At 30.3% G+C, this 22,120-nt stretch overlaps 1 protein-coding gene and 1 long non-coding RNA gene across 2 annotated transcripts; one reads left to right on the top strand and one right to left on the bottom strand.

Annotated features, from left to right (window-relative positions):
• The first annotated feature begins 1,508 nt into the window (after positions 1–1,508).
• Positions 1,509–6,027, top strand: LOC110634092 (uncharacterized). Its single transcript, XR_002490936.2, has 3 exons — positions 1,509–1,703; positions 1,784–1,856; positions 5,593–6,027. It is a non-coding gene; the product is annotated as an uncharacterized LOC110634092 (long non-coding RNA).
• LOC110634091 (receptor-like serine/threonine-protein kinase SD1-8) lies at positions 1,986–12,926 on the bottom strand. Its single transcript, XM_058130364.1, has 8 exons — positions 11,488–12,926; positions 7,132–7,260; positions 6,857–7,047; positions 6,569–6,779; positions 6,220–6,457; positions 5,970–6,120; positions 5,529–5,836; positions 1,986–2,388 (listed from the first exon to the last, which is right to left on the bottom strand). The coding sequence occupies exons 1-8, from the start codon at positions 12,767–12,769 to the stop codon at positions 2,382–2,384; spliced, it is 2,517 nt and encodes an 838-aa protein (XP_057986347.1). The 5' UTR covers positions 12,770–12,926; the 3' UTR covers positions 1,986–2,381.
• Between the last annotated feature and the right edge of the window lie 9,194 nt (positions 12,927–22,120).

Raw genomic sequence — 22,120 nt, 5'->3', positions numbered from 1 at the left:
CTGTAATATTATATTTGTTAAAAAGTTATTAAATATACATATTTATTATTAATTTTATATTGAAATTATTAATATTACATAAAAAATGATGTAATATCATATAAACATATGTTTTTTTATCGAAAGTATGGAGTAAACCCAATATATATGCACTCTCTGTTTAAATATAAGGGTCCATCTTCCCAAAATCAATGAAAAATTGACTCTTTATTTTTAAGAAAATATTATTTTTTAGTGTTCTAGGTTTGTACAATAATTCTCCAGTTATCTCTCTTCCTTTTCCTCTTATGCTTCTCCCCTGTGGTGTTCGGCTCTGGGTCTTGCAATTCTCATCTGGTTATAATGAAGCTCTTTGTGGATGTCTGGATTAATGGGACTTGTTGTGCTAAAGCCTTCTAAAATAGGTGTGTTTGCCATATCAGGACTAGCAAGGTGCCTCAGTTGGTTTCTTCTCCCATCGAGTCAAAAGGTTTTGGCGAAGTTGTAGGTTCTCCTCTAGTGCTGCGCTGCTTCCTCAACTGGGTTCTCCATTCCAAACTTCTACCCGTTTGAGTAGGGTTAAGGCAGATGGATCCTCCATCATGAGTTGGGCGGGTCACAATAGAGTTTTGTATTTTTTAGACCATGGACTTGGTCTCTCTGGGTTGAAGCCTTGTTTTCTTATGTAATTTGTATTGTGGCTATGGGCTTTATGTCCATTTTTAAATGAATCCTATATCTTTTGATTTAAAAAAGAAATTGAAATGAATTATTATTTTTTTTTTAATTTTACTCTCATATATTATTATTATTTTTAATGTATTTATTTTTTTCTTAATCCCTTTCTACATCCCTATAATACTATGATTGTACTTGAGTCAATTATTAATTTTTTTATAAAAATAATTAATCAAATAAAAAAAATAAAAAATTATATTATTTTTTTTTTTTTTTTTTTTTTTTTTTTTTATAAAAAATAAAATATTATATATTATATTAAAATTTAATTTTATTTTTTTTATAAAATTTTTTATTATTTTATTAAATAAATTAAAATTAATTATTAAAAAAATTTTTTTTTTTTTTTTTTTTTTTTTTTTTTTTTTTTAATTTCTTAAAATTACAAAATCAAATATTATATAAATTATATATATATATTATATAATACTAATTTTTTTTATTTTTTTTAAATTTTAAAAAAAATAAAAACTTAAAAAATATATATATTATATTATTAAAAAAAAATTATAAAAAAAAAAATATAAATTTTTTTTTTTTTATTTAAAAAAAAAAAAAAAAAAAAAATATAATTTATTTTAAAATTATTTTATTTATTTTTTATTAATATATGTCAAATAATCTAATGATTAATAAAAATAATATATTAATTAATTTATTTATTAAATTTAAAATAAAATTATAATTAATTAAAATTTTATTATTATTAAAATTTTATAATATAATTATGAAAGCATAAAATATATATTAAATTATGTTATTAAAATAAAATAACAAAAGGTGTTAGCGAGGGAAATGATTAGTTTATTCGTTCTTTCGAAATCTTAACAGCCTTCCTGGTTCTCCGCCCTGCCTTCACAGTAACTGGCTCCCCTACCTTCACTGTCACTCGCGCTCTCTCTCTCTCTCTCACGCACACACACACACAGAGCTCAAAATCAGCCGCCAAGCTCCCAGTTCACAGTTGCCAAGCTCACAATCGCCTGGTAAGATTGCTTTAACTCTCACTTTCTCTTTTAATCTTGTGAATATTAGGGGTTAATTATCTCTCTTTGAATATTCGCAGGTCATAATCGCCAAGCTCACCCTTAGTGTCTCACTGTCTTACTTTCAGTCGCGCTTTCTACTGTCAATCTCTGGTAACTACTCTCTATTGCCATTGTTGAAATTCAAGTTGGGTTTTTAAATTTAGGGTTAATTTTTGCATTTTGAGACATTTGACATGGGTTGTTGAATTTATTCACTGTAATTGACAATGGTATGTGTGATTTGTGTTGAAACTGATATAAATTAGTGGTACCTTAGGCAAGTTGTAGCTAATGCTTAATAAAAATAATTAACCAATACCTCTTCCAAAGTCTCACTAGGAAACAGGTATTTAAAGATGCAGAAAGGGAGATGGCATGTTGTATAAACCAAACACATTACCATCAGAGTTTTCTGAATAGTTCCGCAGCTTTTTGTTAAGCTTGGTCATGGCAGACGTAGGCACACACACTGAGGGTACCTAGGAAACAAAACTTCTGCCAATATACGTCTTCTTGAATTCGCCAAATTGATCTTCTGTTTGGAATTGCCAAATAGAGGCGCTGTACGTAGATGGCAAAACTAAAAGCAGAAGTCTTCACTAGTGCAGCTAAAACAGGCAGCTTTCTCAAGATCCCCTAAGTACTGAAATATTACAAATAATGCAACCAGGAATACAAATTAACTTGTTTGTCTTGAAATTTTGAGATAATTTTTAGTAATTCTAGGCAATAAATTATAACAAAAATTAAAACCAAGAAAAACCGCATGCCATTTTTGAGTTATTTGACATGGTTGAAAATAAAATGATAAATCTAATTGAAGGAGCGGAAGCATGAAAAATATTAGTTTAGATCATTGAATTCAAAATTTTTCTTCTAGGGTCTCATGCATCATACAAGATTCATTATTTACCTATTTGATTTCAATGTTCAATAGCATATTAAAACACTTTTAATATGTTTTTGGATTTACATTTGCCATTTAAGATTTTAGAATTAACAGATTAATTCATTAGAACTCTAGATTAAATCAAGAACATGTGCATTAACCTTTTGATGCACTGTAGTTGTGTTTGGTATCTTTGGGATGCACCTAGGACACCAGATGTTGTCCCTCTAGCTTGTCCACACTAAGATCACTAATGGCAGCCCCTTGAACAGCTTCTCAAGCCTTTCCAATCAATTAGAAATTGAGGTTTTGCCTTTTAGAGAGGTTGCAGATGTATATTGGACACTAGAAACGATTTCTAGCAATTTTAATTCAAGAGAATGTTGGCAATTCTCTTTGAATTGATGAGAGATGAAGAAGAAGAGAGGAAGAGGGATGAGAGGTGGCGGCACCTTTTGATAAAAAATCAGAATGCTTTTTGTTCTTTCATCATTTTCCTTTTATAGCTAGATCACCACTTAAAAACCTTGCCACATGTCATTTTCTGATTGCATCATATTTTAATTTGACCCAATCACATTATGCCAAGTGTCAAAGTTAGATTTAATCTTGAATTTGATCATCTTACATAATTAAAAGACAAATGGCAAGCTTATGTGTAGTGCCATGTGTCACCATCTCACATGTCACCCTGTGAAATGACCAAATTATCCTTGTGTCTTAATTTTGAGTTCTCAACCCAAAATAATTATTTCTCTTCTTCTAATCAATTTATATCAAATATAAATTAATTAATTAATCTCTATTAATTAATTTCTCATAATTAAATTCATATTTAAACACTTCAAGTATAAATTTAACTTATACTATACATCCAATAACCTAGATTTGGTTTCAAGCCATGCTAGGGACTTTGGAATCTAATTATAAACCAAACCTATTAAATTAATCAATTAAACTTTTTAGCTAATTAATTAAATCACATTTAACTTGGTGATTATTTGTGTATGTGTGTGACTTATTAGGCTCATCACTAATTGGTAATGAGATATGATATTAACTCTTAATATCATCAGAACTATTTCTTACCATAAATGATTTTTCTAAATCATTTTATGCGCCTCATAGACCATGGTTAACACCTAGCATAGTATGCCATGGCCACCCAATCAGTAATAAGGAATACCTTAAATGAACCTTTTATCATATATTACCTTGCATAGAATCTCTCTGTTACAAAATCCCAATTCGAGCTAGAGTCATGGTTTATGTCAAACTCCATTTGTTATGAATATTATGTTCTCTTTTAATTCCAGTTCTTGATTAAAAAGATTTTCTCATCAGAAACTCTTTTCTGATTAAATCTATCTGTCCTGGCCAGAAACTTGAAACATCAAGAACAATTAAATGAACATATGATTTTATCCCTATTTACTTAGGGTAACAGATTCCATCTTGATCAACACCTACCTTCATATATAACTAGTATGAGCCAACACATGCCCATATACCTATACACACAGTACAAGTATGAAAGCAGTATCAAACTCAAACCATCTATATATAAGATAACTGTGCTATCTTAGGTCTAAAGATTATATGCACTGATATGATTTATGACAATGCATTGAGAAGAGTAAACTCCATGTGCTTGTCATAAATGTCACTGTTTCGGCCTACTTATCATGCATAAGTGCCTATCATGTTTGTTATATGGCATGAGACTCACCATTCCATCTTATTTATATCTCATATAAATACATTGGGAACAAACATGAATACAATCTTTCTGGATAAGTTATGTTCTGTGTGAAGTATCCTCGATTGTGAACCAATTTATGATACTTTGTGCTAGAAATACTGTCACTCATATTCTTAACAACTTAATAATAGAATTTCTAACAAAATATCAATTGACCTTTTCTATTACACATAAATATATTATGTAAACGGAAAAGTGAAAATGTATTTTATCAATAAAACATGTACAAGATACATACTAAATGATATGCTCTAGAGCATACTACTAACACTAATAAATTAGATGAATATTTGCCGACTTTTTTAAGTTTTAAAAAAATTATTTTTTGGTGGAATTTTGATTTAAAAAATTTTGACATATCATTTTTAAGAGAATTTTAACTTAACCTTTAAGTGATATGTACATAAATTTTATCAAATATAACTTAAAATAAAAAAATAGTTTAAAATATTAATTTTAGGTTCTTAATTAGGTTATCAAACATCTTCAAAGTTGGACTGATTTGGATATCCATCATGTGCCCCGTGAAGATGGTTGAATCTCATTCAACAACTTAGATATCTGTCATTTGTTCCCTGAGGGTAGTCGAATCTTATTCAACTGATTCAAATATCTATCAGGACTAGGGCACATCCAAGTCTTCTTGCTTCCGCTAGTCACCACAAGGCTTGTTTTATTGTCAAACCATTGCTTGGATTTTACCTACAGTGCCTGTCTTGCACTTGGTCTGGAAAAACTCAGACGCTTCCAAATTTTGAGTTGGTAACAGTGCAGGAGGGGAACCTTGGAGTTGGACTAGCATGAATAAATAATTTAACATTTATTTTATGGCATGAAATGCAAGTAAAAAGGTAAGGGTAATATCTTCTTGTCAATTGATGATACGGGAGGACAAAAATCCTGTGGCTATGAGGGTTTCAATTTCCTTTTATAGACTTGTGCGGCATTTCCTCCAAAGTAGATTATATTTGTATAAACTAGAAATAAACATGGATATCTGTTAATGCTACCCCAAAGAAGACTTAAGAAAAGAACTGCAAAAATCAAATCAACAGCACAACATGTACAACAAAAATTGAAGAGATATACAACTGTTTATGTGTGCTATATGAGGTCTCTAATATTGCTTTACCTTGCATCTAGAATTGTAACTGTGACTTGGTTTACTGTGAATGATTCATCTTGTTTGCCTGAAGATGAATCAGTTTCGAAAGGATTCCTTCCCAGGCAATACCCGGGGGTTTTAGGCTGGGGCATTGTTGCAGTTTCGCTGCTCAACATCAATACAACAGATGACATTGTTGGTCTATCTTCTGCTTGTTCTTGGACGCATAAAAGGCCTACCTGTATGCATCTCAGAACTTCACTTGAGGAAAATGAATTGCCAACCGATGTATCTAACAAGTCCAACCCTTTTCCTTCTTTCCATAGTCTCCATGCCTGCAAAAATGCCAATTTCAATATTCTTGGTCTATGGTGTTGCAATTTCACTCAAGAAACAAGAGAACTAGAGTACCAATATTGAAACAAGTACACATTTGGAAGATTAGTTAAAATGTAATCCTGTGCTTACATGTCCAAGAAGGTTGAGTTCACCGTTTGAATGATAAAATCCCCTGTTCTTATTGCCACTTACAATCTCCAACACTAGTACACCAAGACTAAAAACATCTGATTTCATTGAGAAGAGCCCATCCATTGCATACTCAGGAGACATATAACCACTACAGTAATCAATAAAGCAAAGCAATAATTGAAGATGGGATTTGAGAAATTGAGGTTTAGCATTGGAACAATTGAGGAAATCTAGTTTTAATACTTACTATGTTCCCACTACTCTCCTGGTACTTGCTTCTGTTTGATCTCCACCAAATATTCTAGCCATGCCAAAATCTGATATTTTCGGATTCCATTCTCCGTCAAGCAGAATGTTGCTTGCTTTGAGATCCCTGTGGATAATTCTAAATCTGGAATCCTGGTGCAAGTATAGAAGTCCTCTAGCAATCCCACAAACAATGTTGAAACGCCTTGGCCAACTTAGTAAGGAGCTTTTTGCTTTATCTGCAACAATATTCAAAACAGATATAAGTGGCTTGAATTGAAACTCCAAACTCGTTTGATGGAGGAAAAAGCCTGCAGAGTATGTTATATAAGAGATTGAAAGAGACTAACTGAATAAAACAGAATCCAGGCTTCTGTGTTCCATGTACTCATAAATGAGCATCTTCTCATCCATCTCAATGCAGCAACCGAGCAGTCGAACAAGATTTCTGTGTTGAAGCCTGGCAATTAATCTGACCTCATTCTTGAATTCCTCTATTCCTTGTCCAGAGGTCTTTGACAGCCTCTTTACGGCTACTTCTTGGCCTTCTACTAACCTACCCTGGAAACATATTGGTATGCAATAGGTTACTATTCATTCTTTGCATATATTATAATTGTGTTAGCACAAAAATTTACCTTATAAACACAACCAAAACCTCCTTGTCCTAGCATATTTTCGCTAGAGAAGTTGTGGGTAGCTGTTGTAATGGTAGCAAAATCAAACAATGGTAATTCAAGTTCATCTTTGTCTTTTTCACCCGAGAAGTCTTTCTTGCTTGAGATAACCACCTCATTTAACAAGAAGTTTTGGCTTCTTTCATGAATAGCTGGTTTTAGAGATGGTAAAACACATATTAAGATGGTATAATATAGTAGAAATAAATTATTTGTGCCAAAGGATGTCATTTTACCGTTTTCCTCTTTACATTCACTGAGCAACCTCTTTCTCTTCCATACAAAACAGCCAACAATTCCTAGTAGCAAAACGGCAATGCCAACTGCGATGCCAATTATAAGAGCACCTACACTCCTACCATTACCTGCAAAAAGAGATCGATAATTAATTATATTTCCAAGCATATAATCTTTAGATACAATGTCCCCAAAAATGTTCAAACTTACTACAATGGAAAAGATAGGGCCATTCCATCAGCCATCACAACAGCAAGAAAACAATTTATATTAAAATTAAGGCTCTATAAAATTAGACATAGAAGATATTTTCTATGGAAATTATTTTTTAAGAAATTTTTTTTGCATAAAAATATTTTTTTTATTCTTTGATTGTAATGTTAAACTAATGGCATGTTTTTATATTATACATATATAAGTGTTTTTATATTTTAAAAAGATTATCAAAATCCAATAGAATATTTTCTACAAAACAACATAGCTTAAATGTGAAAATTTCACTCAAAAAAAGAAAAGAAAAAATCGGAGTTGTTCAAGTCAAATATGGAACATTTTTTGCAATGCTCAGTGGATACTAGACTTAAGGCCTGTTTGGTATTACTGTTGAAACTGTTATTGAGAAAATTACTTTTTTGAATATATTAGTAAGAGAATATTAAAAATTAATTTAAAATTAAATTTGATAAATTTTAATCATAAAAATAAGTATAATAAAATAATTTTTTTAAATAATTTTTTTTAAAAATATTTAAAATAATATTTTTATTCAAAAAAATAATTTTAATATTTAAAAAACAATGTCAAACAGACACTTAACAAGTTAGATATAATGTTAAAGCAAACAAAATTACCGTTGTTTTCCTAAGGGAAATAGGGTTCACACTAGCCATGAATTCTGCTGCAAGCTGTATGAATATTCCATTGATAGAAGTGTGATTATTAAATGTGTTAATTACTGTGGACATTGAAAGCTCCGTTGGTTAATACGTGAATTTCTTAGACTCCAACTCCACAGGCAATTTATTTAGCGTAATTTAAGGTCATTTAAATCAGCATATTCAATGATTTCAGCAGCAGCCCTTGAATGCAATTCATTTAAAGCCTTTTACTCATGGTATAAAAACTCTTCCATAATAAGCCGTAGAGCCAGTAAACTCAAAAGTGCAGCTACCTAAGTCAACTACATCAAGGCCCACAAAATTACCCTAAACTATTTACTACATAATTTCTTTGGTAAACAGACAGTAAGATTCTCGTTTATAGTAGTATTCACAAAAAAGTTATTAAATATATATATATATATATATATATATTTTTTACAAATTCTTATTCTGCCGACAAGAAATTCTAAATAATAAATTGTTATAATAATTTTCAGTCTTTTTAATTGATTTTTAATAGTTGATTTCATATTTTAATTTATTTTATTTTATTTTTATTTTTAATCATGTATTCTAAATAAAGTATTCAATATATTTTTTTTAAATAATAGTTATATTTTTATATTAGTGTGACAATTATGACAAATTCATTGCATAGTATATAAATTTATATATTCATAAGATGTATATGATGAAGAATATTGTGATAATTTATTTCATTTTAATCTAATCAAACGCGAAAATTATGTTTCAAAAAAATTAAAATTATAATTAAATATAATAATGTTACATTCCTAATATTGTTTTTCGCACTTTTTAGGAAAAAAAATTCAAATAAAAATATTAAATTCTCAAATCAAAATATTAAATGCTTCCATAATTAATCTTTATCTATATATCTCACTCATTTTAAATTTAGGTTTTACTTTCATAGAGGTGATGGTGTTTATAATTTGAAAATAAAAGTGAATTATTTTTATTTTAGTAGTATTATAATTATCTTTAAAATTGTAGAATTTTAAGTTTAATATCAATCAAAATTAAAATGAGATTTTTTTTTAAGAAAAGAAAATTTAGACTTCAAATCACTACAAGAAATGTTAGATTTAGCAGTAAAGATTATTGTTATAAGTTTATGATAATAATATTTAAATTGTTGCATGTTACTGTTATAAAATTCTGATTGTTGAAAATAAATTATTGACAGTAATAATTATTACTATAAAAACTTTTAATGATATCAATAATTGCTGTCATATATATATTTTTTTATGTATTATTAGCGATAACTGTTCATATTATTATTGTTTGTTAGCTTTATAAACAATAAAATTAATGTTACTGTAAAATTTTTATTGTTAATTCTAACATTTATCGTAATGAATATATCTTTAAAAAAAAAAAAACTAAGACAATAGGGTAAATTATGCATGAATCCATATAACCTAGACAAGAAACTGAACAAATTTTTAAAATTTGAATTGAAGAATCTATATAACCTATTAGTCTTATATGATGGATGGAATTTCAGGAGATTAGGACATAACATGATTGAGAAAGACCAAAAGAAAACAAAATTAGAAAGTGACACAAAATTAGAAATTAAAGAGAGGAGTTGGTCCCATCCCACCTTAATCAATGCCTCCATTCAGATATAACATACAAACCAAAACTTTACTCTCCATTTCCATTTTTTCATTTTTTTTTTAAAAAAAAATCCATCCTCTTTAATTTAAAAGAAAACAAACAAGAAAATATATTCAATTTTCTAAAAGATGTTACGTGCGCATGAACACATTATGTAACACATTTAATCATTTATAAAAAGATAGAGCAGACATTCATTTCAAAATTTCCCATGTTCAATTTTCTAATACCTCCAAAATTACACCCTAGGGGCTCATTGACATATTTTTATAATTATATTCAAAAAAAAAAATAAATTGAACTAAATTTTGAATTGAATTGTCATTTTTATCTAGCACTTAGAAATTCTGTATTAAATAAATAGAGATTATTTTTTTTATAAAAAAAAGAGAGTGAAAAGGATAGCCAAGTCGAGCCAACAAAATCCAACCGAAGTCAAAGTTGTCGGCCCATGGTCGCCGAAATTTTGGACCCGACCATTAAATGAATCTGCCCCACTTTAACGCAATTTTTGATGCATGAGAGAGAGGGAGACAGATATATATATATATATATATATATATATATATATATATATATATATATATATATAATTATATAAAATTTATTTTTTATATTATAAAAAAATTTATTTTCCTACAAAAAAAAAAAAAAAGACACTAAATTTTAGTGCGATCAGTAAATCTAATAATTAATCCCATTTAAAATGAAAATATAGTAAAGCCACTCTTGGAGGAGGAGGAGTAATCCTATACTAACCTTTATTAATAGTCCTAACTGTCACAGGCGGCTTTATTGCCGTGCTGTTAATGACTTTCGAGAACGACTACGGTGCGAATGCCTACGTGCGGAACTACGCGCCTAATTTTCCAGCTGGCCATCAGTATTTAGACACCTGTCAATTTCAACCTAAACTTCCCCTCTCATGTGGGACCCACTACAAAATCGGTGAGTGACTTGTTCGAAGGTAGAGGCCACTGATTGGTAGATTCCAAGTGGATCGAAGGTAGAGCCCACTGATTGGTGGATTCCAAGTGGATGGCAAGGCAAGGGTACTGGTCGAAAAAGAAATGAACCCTTATGTGTGTCCCCGTAAGTCAGTCAAAATCTGTCTTACGTGCACTGTAACTTTTTTTTTTTTTCCCTTCAGAAATTATAGGAGCTGTCGGTGCACTAATTTTTAATACACCATATATTCTCACGAGTTTTCAATTATTTAATCTCATTTTAATGTGAGAGAAAGAGTATTTATTCTAAGAACACCTTTAAAACATCTTTTTCTTCATTTAATTAGAAAACAAGTAGATAAGAAGATAAATTATTAGAATATACTCAATGCAATAAAATAATATATTGAGTATTCATATAAAAATAATTAAATCATAAATTTTTAAGATTTAAATTTTTGTGAGTAAAGGTGGGCACAGTGCCACCAGGTAAACTTAATAATTCCTAAAGAAATGCTTTTTTAAGCGCATCTTGAGTTGCCCAATAGAAATATGACACACTTGTATATCACTATAATGGCTAGAAGGAACAAAATCTTGCTGTGTATCATGAAGTGTGTGAGGAACGTGGTACTTCTTTCTTAGAGGAATTTAACCATTAGGGTATGCTATTTTCAAGGTGGGTGGGGGTATCTATCTCAGAAAGCATATAAATCCACCTTGGTTGGATTATCTACGTCATGAAACTAAAGTCTAAACCAACTTTCTATATATCCTTAAATTTACTTATTAAGTCACCACTTTAGTTAGATTGAAAATTTTTATAAATTATTTTTAAAGAAATGCAAGAGGAGGAACAAAAAGACAAATTTGGACGTACCTATTTCAGAAGCAGCCAATCTGACGTAGAGATCTTGACCACCTTCTGCATATTGTCTCATATCCAAGAGCCCATCAACCCAAATTACACAACCTGTGCCTCCACTGCTAATGTTTGAATTGGCATAGGCCGTGCAAGAACAGTTCCTTAAGCATAACAGTTCACAGTCCTTGAGATTCATGTTATTGTCCACAAATGATGTTGAGCTTTCTGGCAATTTCATGTTCCTCAAGTGCAAGAATTTATCATTCGTGCATTGCAGATTTGTTTTCCTGAAACACCCACCGGACCCATCTCTCAAATTCCATGCCTGTGGGTTCTTGGGTTGGAACCCGCTCATGCACTTGCAAACAGGGGAGACATTTGAGTCGCATATACCATATGGGCCACACTGCATGAAATTGTCACACTGGTCTTTTGGTGCATACCAAAATGAATTCCATACTTGGCTATCTGGAATCCATGTGTATCTTTGGAGCTGCCCTGATGAAGTAACAGTCAATCTTGAATATAAAGATTTCGTAGATATATGAAATGTGTAATATACCTCATCTTTATTAATGACAAAATCGAAGCTCATTGAATTAGTAGGATTCATTTCTGGTACTCCACTGAATCTTTGCCCATTCCAAGGCCCACTGCGGTATTTCTTTCCTTGATCACCCCATAAGAAAAATTCTGGGAATCCACGATTTTCTAATTTAAAAGAAAAATCACCTGCTGCAGGATCTTCTGCACTTCTCCACGAACTTATATACCTGTCTAGACCTTTATTTAGATCCCAACCCAGCTTCATATCTGGCAATAAGGTATCTGTAGGATAATCAAAGCTCTGCCATAGATACTGATCATTCCCATCTGCTTCTGTTAAAACAAGATTTCCTGTATCTAACAACTGCACAACTGGATTGCTAACCTTGGTTTGATTTGAAGACCAAATGAGATTATTTGCTTGATCAAGAAGAGCAATGCTTTGATTGGAGATCTTGAATATGCCTGAGGAGTTGTTAAGTGGCTTATCTCTATTAGCCACCCAGACATATGTTCTATTAGGAATGTTCTTATACCATATCCCCACATACCACTTGTTGGAATTTCCTGGAGTGAAGAACCCAAACTCAAAAAGCTGTCTTGAAGACAGAAGCGTTTGGTCGCCCGAGAGAGAATGGGTTGATAATAAGGTGTCTGCAGAGAAAGCAAATCCTGAGACAAGAAAACAAAGGAAAGTGAAGAAAAGGAAAGTGGGGTGAAAATGGTTCCTTCTTGTTATTACGCCTCCCATTATTGCTCACCAAGAGGTTTTTGCTCTCTCTGAATCTCTGTTTCAGGGTATTAGGATTTTGGGTTTGGGGATTCTTGTTTATTCGGTTTGAAGGCACGGGATGTTGAGCCTTTTGCTTTATTTAATTTTTCTTGGTCATCTTTGTTTCTTCCTTTGACAGTGCCACTGGAAAATCTAAAAGCCTAAAGACTAGAGACGGGCGCGCTCCGCGTTTGGACCGGCACTGGCCATCAGATTAAAAATTTATTAAACTTGAAATTATTAGAATTATTTTAAGCCGAATTGCAATTAGATTGATTTTAATTAATTTAATTTTAAATTAAAAATTAAAAATTTCACCTTTTAACAAAATTTAATTATTAAATTAATTGAATTTTTTTTTCATTGTATATTAGGTCAACAGAGGAAGATTACCTACCTATGATTGTAATTTTAACAAATGCTAACCCTTGGATTTGATTACCTTGCAAGTATAATCCATAACTAGGTTTTACTTTAAACATGTGAAACATGATCCACTGAATCATTTTCCTTTTTCTTTTTCATAATATTGTGAAATAATAAAATACTGCTTTACAGGGAGAATAAACTTGAAAGTAGATGGGCCCTTTTTTTTTTTTTGGTGTAGTTTGCTTTTAAGATTGCATGATACTGCTTCCAGGAAAAGCACATTTTACATAGTTTTTAATTATTTAAATCTTTATATAATTAAATATAAAATGTTAATAGTCTTCAAAAATATTAGATTTTAAATTGAAATTTCAAGGGTAAAGTGGGACCAAATAAAAAATAATAATAATAATTTCATTTAAAATTGATTTTTATTTGCCCTACTTATCATAAACTAGCCGCCAACTGCTGCAGTCAAGTTTGGTGAATTTTGATTTAAAAAAATAAAATTGGTGAATTTTGTCCTTTTAAAGAATTTTTTTTTTAAGTAAATCACAAAAATCTCTTAACTTATTGGGCTAAATCTAATTTTACTCACACTCAAGAGACTCATTATGAAGGTAAAGCACTTCTAGCAAAAATTTGCTCCATTCATAAAAATGAAAGACTCAACCTAATAAAAACATTTTATAGGTTTATCAACTTGCTAGCATCATAATCAACATTTTTAATTAGATTATTGAATTAAACAAAGCAAAAGACCATATTGAGACCAAAATGTAAGTAAAAGGAATAAGCATCCCCATGAAAGATGATAAGTACAAAGCAACAGCTAGATAGCATGTGCTTCCCTCTCCATTAACATAGTTGTATTAGAAAGAGATTAGCACACCATCACTAAAATAATAAAAAAAGAAGGCTAGGTGTATATTATAAAATAACTAGCATAAATTTGATAAAAATTAATTTTTTATATTTAATATTTTATTTTTTATAAAATCAATTTAATTATTAAAAATTATTATACTCTTACTTTAATATTTTGTTTTTAATTTTTATATGTCTAATTTAAATTTTCAATAAAATTATATTTTTTTATCACTTTTTTAATCTATTTTTTTATAAAAACAAATTAAGTAATATATATATAATTAAAATATATTATTACTCATAAAAATAAACAAATTAAAAAATTAAAAAATATATAAAAATATCATCATAATTATCAGTGGATAAATAATAAAAATAAATATGAAAAAGCACGTGCAAAATTAAAATTAGAAGCTTATCTTGCTATACATCTATAAATAATTATATTTTTTGCCTTGCTGCTAATTTTTTTAATAGTTGGTGCTACTTGATTTTTTGGTTTTTAAATTTAACAGTCTTTTTCTTAATATTATAAAGAATAATGAATCAATAAAAATGTAAATAAATTTTGAGAATTGAAATCAATAAAACTTGAATAAAAATAGTTAAAAATAGAGCAAATCAAAGAACAATTTGAAAGCATTAGATGATAGAAGAAAATTTGGTAGTTTTCAAATGGCACAAAATGCTTACTATTTAATTTTATAGGGAAGATGATGGAGAAAAATTGAAAATAAATTCAATTATTAAACAATTTTAAATAAAAAAAATTTACACCATTAAATTTATATTTAAAGTTTGAATGGCCATAAGTTATAAAATAATATCTATAATTTATAAATCAATGGCTACAAAATATGATTCATTATTTTTTAACATAATTGATTAAAGATAGATTAAAACATTACTATAATAAAATTAGAAGAATAAACTACTACTTAGCAAGCTAAACTCTTCGTCATGTGACAGCTTCTAGAAAAATTTAATCTGCTATATATATATATATATATATATATATATATTAGTACGATCATGGTTTAATTCAGATTTAAAATCAAAATACAATCAGATGAGTCTAATTATAAATTTTAATTTAATTTAAATGTACTATATTTTAATTATAATATTTTTTTCTGAAAATATTTAATTATAATAACTTCAAACTAATAAAACAACAATTTCAAATTACTTATTTCAATTATATTATAAAATAATACTTTTAAAAACAGCAGTTTCTGCGTCAATAATAATCCTTGTTTGGGTGTACTTTATGAATCAGGTGCATGCGTAGAAGAGTCAATGTCCACGATTACAAGGTAATTTTAAACAGGTTCAAACTTGAGAATCTTTCATATGGAGTATTGAATAAGCTTAGACAGTGGGTTGGGTTCATGTTGATGTTCATGTTTATTTATTTAATGATTTCCAAAACAAATAATTATAAATAATAAATTGCCTTTCCTTTCCTTTCCTTCCCCTACCAACCATTTAATTTAATTAATTTCAACCATTAACAAATATATTATATGGTGACCTACTCCTCTTCTTCTTCAAAGATTTTATATTTTATTCTAAAGTCTTTTACCTTTTCATTAGCTAATTGAAGAATTAAAATATGTGAAAAACGAGTTGTGGAGTTTAATGTAAATCTCAATCAGAGTCGATTATAATCTTTTAACAAAGTCGATCCCTATAAAGTATATATTTCTTTATATCAAATAACATATAAAAATATACAATTTTAGGTGAGTAGATGAACTTGTATTGTTTTGATTGGCTTATATATTATCCTCATATGATATATGAATGACAATTTATTCCCTTAACTTTGAGTGTTGTTGACCTTATCATTTATGCAATTTCATCTTGATTACTGAAGAATTTCATGCCCGTGATATCAATAACATGCAAAACACAAAGAGAGTTTTAAAGAGAATTGTGAGTTATGATTTGAATTGACTTGGACACTTGGGTTGATTATTTATAATGTGAAAAATATTAAATATGTCATATGTAAAATCATACTTGAAAAGAGTTATTTGTATATGAAGAGGCATATTCAGAGAGAATAATAAGAGTTGGAGGATCAATCTTTATTTAATTTTGTTGTCACTTATCCTTATTTCTGTTGAATTTATTTATTTTCAAACCAATGTTATAACATGTTAAAAGATGTAATGAAGAGAAATTTTATCTAATTATTAGGTAAGATATTTAGGGTTTATTATCACATTTCTAATCAAATAATGAAATTTTCAAATAAGAATTGTTTGGTTTCCTTGTGTGAGGAAATGAATAGAAAAGAAAAGAAATAAATTTATTGAGTATATTTTACTGTTATACCCTTATTATATATCTTTTCATTATTTATATGGTATAAGAATATTATTATGGGGAGATTAGAAGAAGGGAAACTCGAATCTACACCTACTAAGTGAGTGATGTGTTTTTAACCATTAGATCAAGTTATGTTAGGCTAACAAATTTAGATTATTATATAAAAATATGAATGTTACAATTTTTTTTTCTTTGGTAAGACGGATTTCTGATTTTAGTTATTTCTTTTTTATAAATTTTTTATTTTGAATTGTATTAAATGAAAGTTATGTATAAGTAGGACTTATAGAATTTTAAATTTATATAAATTTTAAAATTAATATAAATAATAAAAAATATAATTGCAAATAATATAAAAAATTAAGGGGTTTTTTTTAATTTGTTCAAAATTTTGCCCTCATTTATACTTTTATATTTATAGAATTATAGATAGATAAATATAGATTATATAAAAGTTGATTTAAATCAACACAATTTTAATTGGTTCTGGTCTCCATTTCAAGCCAATAGAGCTCCAGTCCGATGCTGATCCAGATTAAACTGAGCTAATTTCAAATTTTAAGCGGATCCTAACTAGGTCTATCCATGACTGATTCTCTCATTATGATCAATGCTTCTTCTTAAGGTGTATTTCAAATTCCCAAATCATGCCTTAAGCTGTAAAAAATTATCGACCTTCCACAATTGATTCAGTTTCAGTGACCTCATTAATGGAAACAAAGCGGTTTTCTGATTGAACTTGGCAGTGCAAAATATTTTGAATAGGTTGTTTTGGGTAAGCAAGCTTTGCTTCACCACTTAACATGGAAACTATAGTAGGCATGGTTGGCCGATCTACAGCATGATCCTGCACACAAAGAAGTCCAATATTAACGTGCCTAGTCACCTCTGATGAGGAAAATGAATTAGCCAATTCTTCATCTCTCATGTTTACTTCTGCTTTCACACCATGATTGTCATGCTTACTGAGGATCGAAGTGTAGCAGAGGTGAAACTCTAATTCGCAGCTCAAAGCTATGGACTAAAAAAATTTGAGGAGGATACTGACTCATTATGCTATATCCTTGCTTAGTGCTAACACCTATAACAATTGAAATTTGTCATTGAAAAAAAAAAAAAAAAAAAAAAAAAGCAAAATGCTATATTTTTTACATTAAGATATGATCATTTGATTGTGCACTTACATAAAAAAGAAGGCTTAATGTTGTTCTTCATAATAGAAGTTGCTAATTTTTTTGCCGCTAGAGGACCCTAAAGCTAAAGACATCAAATTTCTCCGAAATTGTTCCCCCAATGCATATTTAGGAGACATATATTGTTTATAATCAGATTTCTAATTTAAAATTGAATTGTTTTGTCTCTCATTTTAAATCGAATTAGAATGAGAATGAAATTAATCAAATCTAGTTTAGAATCAAAATTGAAACCTAAACCAAGGCTGAGGAACCCCTGCAATCTAATCCTGAATCCTTAATTCCAAGAACTAAATTAGTGGTCCAATTTCAAATCAAACCAACCCAAACCAGTTGCCACCACTACGTACTACTCCCTGGTTGTTCATTTTTCTTTATTTTTTAATCAATTTTCAAAAACATCTTTGCTGAAAAATCATATAAATTTTTTATTTATATTGTTAGTGTGACACCCCTTACCCGTCTACAGTATAGCCGAGCAATATATGACACACAGTGTACCGGAATACTATATTTTATCTCATTTATTTTTATCCTTTCTTAATTTATTTCTTTTTAGTTATGAAGTGCAATTTGTGAAATTTGTTTCATTTAAGTCATTTATTAAAATTATAAATTCATTTGAGTTTCGAAAATTTTATAGAAAATTCAGCAGAGTACCGGTTAAAAATGGAGAAAACAGTTCTTCGGAACCTGTGAAAAACACTTCCACGGAACCTGTGAAAAACACTTCCAATACATTTTCCATCATTCTCAAACTCCGTTACATCAACATAATCTCAATATTTCTCAACCATTTTTAAAATTCTTCTATTTGTCACTCATTCATTTCACATGATAATCATTACAAATCATAAATAAATACTCAATTTTCATTTATAAACACAAATTATAAATATTTGCATTAATACCAAAATATATTACATGAGTTTCAATTTATAACCAAAATATATTACATGAGTTTCAATTTATACATGATAAAATAAAAGTTTAATTACAATTAGTACAAACAATACAAAATACCAAAATGGGACCTAGTGTCCTACCAATGCACTATAGCCTGTGAGGTGATACGGACACTATGCAGATATGTGAACAGGCCTCACCAAGTCTGTGATCTGCTGGGCTCTCTGTCAGTCTCTCCAGAACATACGTGTGGCAAAAGCGACACGCTAAGCATAAAGCTTAGTGGTATCAATAATAAAATAAAAAGAACTAAAAAGAAAATAAATATGCAGTGTATATGCTAATTTCTCATACAGACAATTTATTTGTAATATTATTCATACGACATTGTTTATATTAGTTATTTACTTAAATTTATCCATTTCCATTTTGGTTGCCCAAATAACCTATACTGGATGACTGGACTGGATAAACGAGTAAACTAGCACTGGGTACCAGGTATTTCGGGCCGTCACACCATCGGTAACAATGTATCTCCCGGTGTGCAGATAGAATGGCTAATAAGCCATAAAAACAATAAGGCATAAAACCAAATATAACATCATAATCAGTATAGCCATAGGCTATCGTATCATAGAATGGCATGAAGCCATACGCAGTACAGCTATCAAAATCCTATTGGCATGCCAACCTATCCAAACCAATCACACTAGGCATACTAGGGCATTTAACACTTTTAATTATGCAATTTTTTTTTGAAATTGAAACTTAATTGTTACTATTCATTCCGTTAGTCAACTAAAATGTTGACTTTTTCATAGATAATAGGTATATTGGTTCTAATATCCCCAACATACCACATTTTACATTCTAAAATTGTTAGCATTGGTTGCCAATACCATTATAAAACTTAGGGTTAGTTATTTAAAATTTTCAGATTTCAAGTACTTGGTTTACTATTTCATTGGTCAATTTTACAGTAAGAATTTGGCAATATTGTCTTCATGAAAGTTGGTCCTTTATGTATCTTCTTTAATTGTCTTTCTGAATCACTCAATTTGGAGTTTTCTAGCTCAAGATATGCCACTTTGAGCAAGGATAGCCGGATTGGTATCTACCCAGAAATTCTGGGCAGAATACCATTCTGCCAGATTTGGTAGTTCAATTTTGGCCAATAATTTCATTTGGTTAAGTTCATAATTCGAGTTTATATTCTCCATAAAAGTTGTTCTAAATTGTCAAAGCTTTTCATTAATATAAATTTTAGGTCAATTGGACCTTTCTACACTGAGTTATGATCAAATGAATGAACACTGTCATTTGGTCATTTTGCCCAGACAGAATTGGTGCTACCCGGATTTGGTCAATTTTTAGAGTATCCTAAGTTTATTTTCTAGATAGAGTTCCTTTATCAAAGTTGTGTCATTATGTGTCTAATTGTATGTCTAATTGGCTTTGCACCAATTGAACCTACACAACTCAAGTTATAGCTGCCCAAACTTGCTGGACTCACATCCAGTCCTGCAGGTCACTCAAGGCAGCACACCCAACCTCAAATCTAAAGTTACAATTCACTTCAATTCCTCATTATACTCAGCCAAATGGTCACTAATTGACCAGTAGAACTTCCATTCACTAAAACATGAGCAAATCCAAATTTTGTGCCCCAAACGCTAACTCCAACAACTACAATTCTTCATATACATACAATCCATGAATTAAAACACCAAAATCATGTTCAATGGCAGCCATACACAACTATTACACAATTAAATTGATGAAACCCTAAGGTAACCTAAGGGTGCCAAAATTTTAAAGGGACTTTAACATGCCTATTTTTCTTCCAATTTCACATTTTCTAGCTTAAATTGATGTTGTAACAAGGAATATAAGAGAAAAATAAACAAAAGTGGCACTAACCTCTTGAGTGCAGAATTTTTCTAAGCTCTAATTTCACTTTTTCCTCTTCAAATTGCTGCCCAAGTCTTACTTTAGTGGTAGGGACAAAATTTCATGAAGGAAGGTTAGGGTTTTGAGGTGGTTTGGTAGAGGTTTGGAAGCTTGGTGAAGCTTTAGTGGTGGAAGAGAGGGAGAGAGAGTGGTTCGGCCTAAGGAAGAAGAGAAGAGCAGATTTCTTTTGTTCATTTTTGTCTCATTTATCACATTTTAATGAGTTTGCTTAATTGTGATTGGTGGAGAGTTATTTAATTACCTCATGCTTATGCAATATTTAAGTTTAATTTCATTTGTTTTCTTTTTCTTTCTTCCATCTTTTACTTATTTTCAATTAAATTTTTATCAATATTTATTTACATTTTATGTCATAATAATTATTTAGTTAACTGGACAAGTTGACCAAAAATCATATCTAAAGACGAAATGACCAAAATGCCTTTCGTTTGGCTTATTGAACCAAAATCATCTGTACCAATAGAAAAATTTTTCTAAGGATTTTCTTAGCATTCTAATGCCATCGAAACCTCAATGACTCTTCTCTGGAGTCCCAAAAATTATTTCATGAATTTTCTCCTGGGTTTAGAGCTCCTAGCTGTGAAAACCGCAACTTCCCACTAGGTTACCCATCGCTAGGGCACCGGCTCATTTAACTTGGTTGTATTTTATTTCTTAAATTTTTCATAAATTTTTCTTATTATTATTTGAGTTATTTATGACTCCTTACTCTAGTCTAAATATTTTTCCAGACGTTCTAGCTATCCGGACCGTCACCGGTCACTGGAATAGTAGAATGTATGGAATTGCTACAGTGAGGGTGTTACAACTCTTTCCCTCTAATTTAAATTTTATCCTCGAAATTTACCTGACTTAAGTAATCGAGGAGCTGCTACCTCCTTGCTTCTTCACTTCCTTGTATTGCCTCATCAATGTCTGGGTTCGGCTCATCTCTAGTCTCCATGGCATATACCCATGGTGCCACCCTGACTTCGGGTCTTTCGACTATCTCAGAAATAATCTTCTGTGAAATATCAGCCATCTCAGCTCTACTAGGTCTTCTATCCCTTTGCATTGTGGGGGTAGGTCTATCAGCTCGTGCTGGAACTTCTAAATCACTCCTCTGAGGGCAATCTCTTATGAAGTGATCCGTAGCCCCACACTTGAAACACTCTCCAGTTAACAGTCGACACTCCCCTCTGTGTCTCTTGCCACAGTGCATACATTCTAGCACTAGGGCTGATCCCCTCATTACTGTGCCTGGGGAGCTAGCTATAGATATCCCAATTTGGCCTCTCTGGCCTTGTGTCTGATCTTGTGAACTAGAACCCTTATGCTTCTTACTATCAGTAGGTATACTTGACTGCCCTGTTCCAAATTCCCTCTTACGCTGCCTATCTTTCCTATTCTGTTCACTTACTCTGACCCTTTCCACTTTCAGTGCGGCTTCAACTAATTTTGTGAAGTCCGTAATCCCCAAGGCAGTGATCATTATTTTGATGTTGTCATTTAGCCCCTCTTCAAACCTTCTAAACCTTTCTACTTCTGTGAGGACTATCTCCCTTCCGTAGCAGCTTAGTCTGACAAACTCCTTCTCATACTCCGCTACTGATAGTTGCCTCTGCCTCAGATTAATGAATTCTCTCCACTTGTCTTCCAGGTACACACTTCTCGCATACTTCTTTCTGAATTTAGTGAGAAAGAA

Source organism: Hevea brasiliensis, chromosome 11, assembly GCF_030052815.1.
Source record: "Hevea brasiliensis isolate MT/VB/25A 57/8 chromosome 11, ASM3005281v1, whole genome shotgun sequence".
In the NCBI taxonomy this organism is placed as follows: Eukaryota; Viridiplantae; Streptophyta; class Magnoliopsida; order Malpighiales; family Euphorbiaceae; genus Hevea; species Hevea brasiliensis.
The sequence above is the reverse complement of the archived record's forward strand: the minus strand, read 5'-3'. Positions and strand labels throughout refer to the sequence as shown.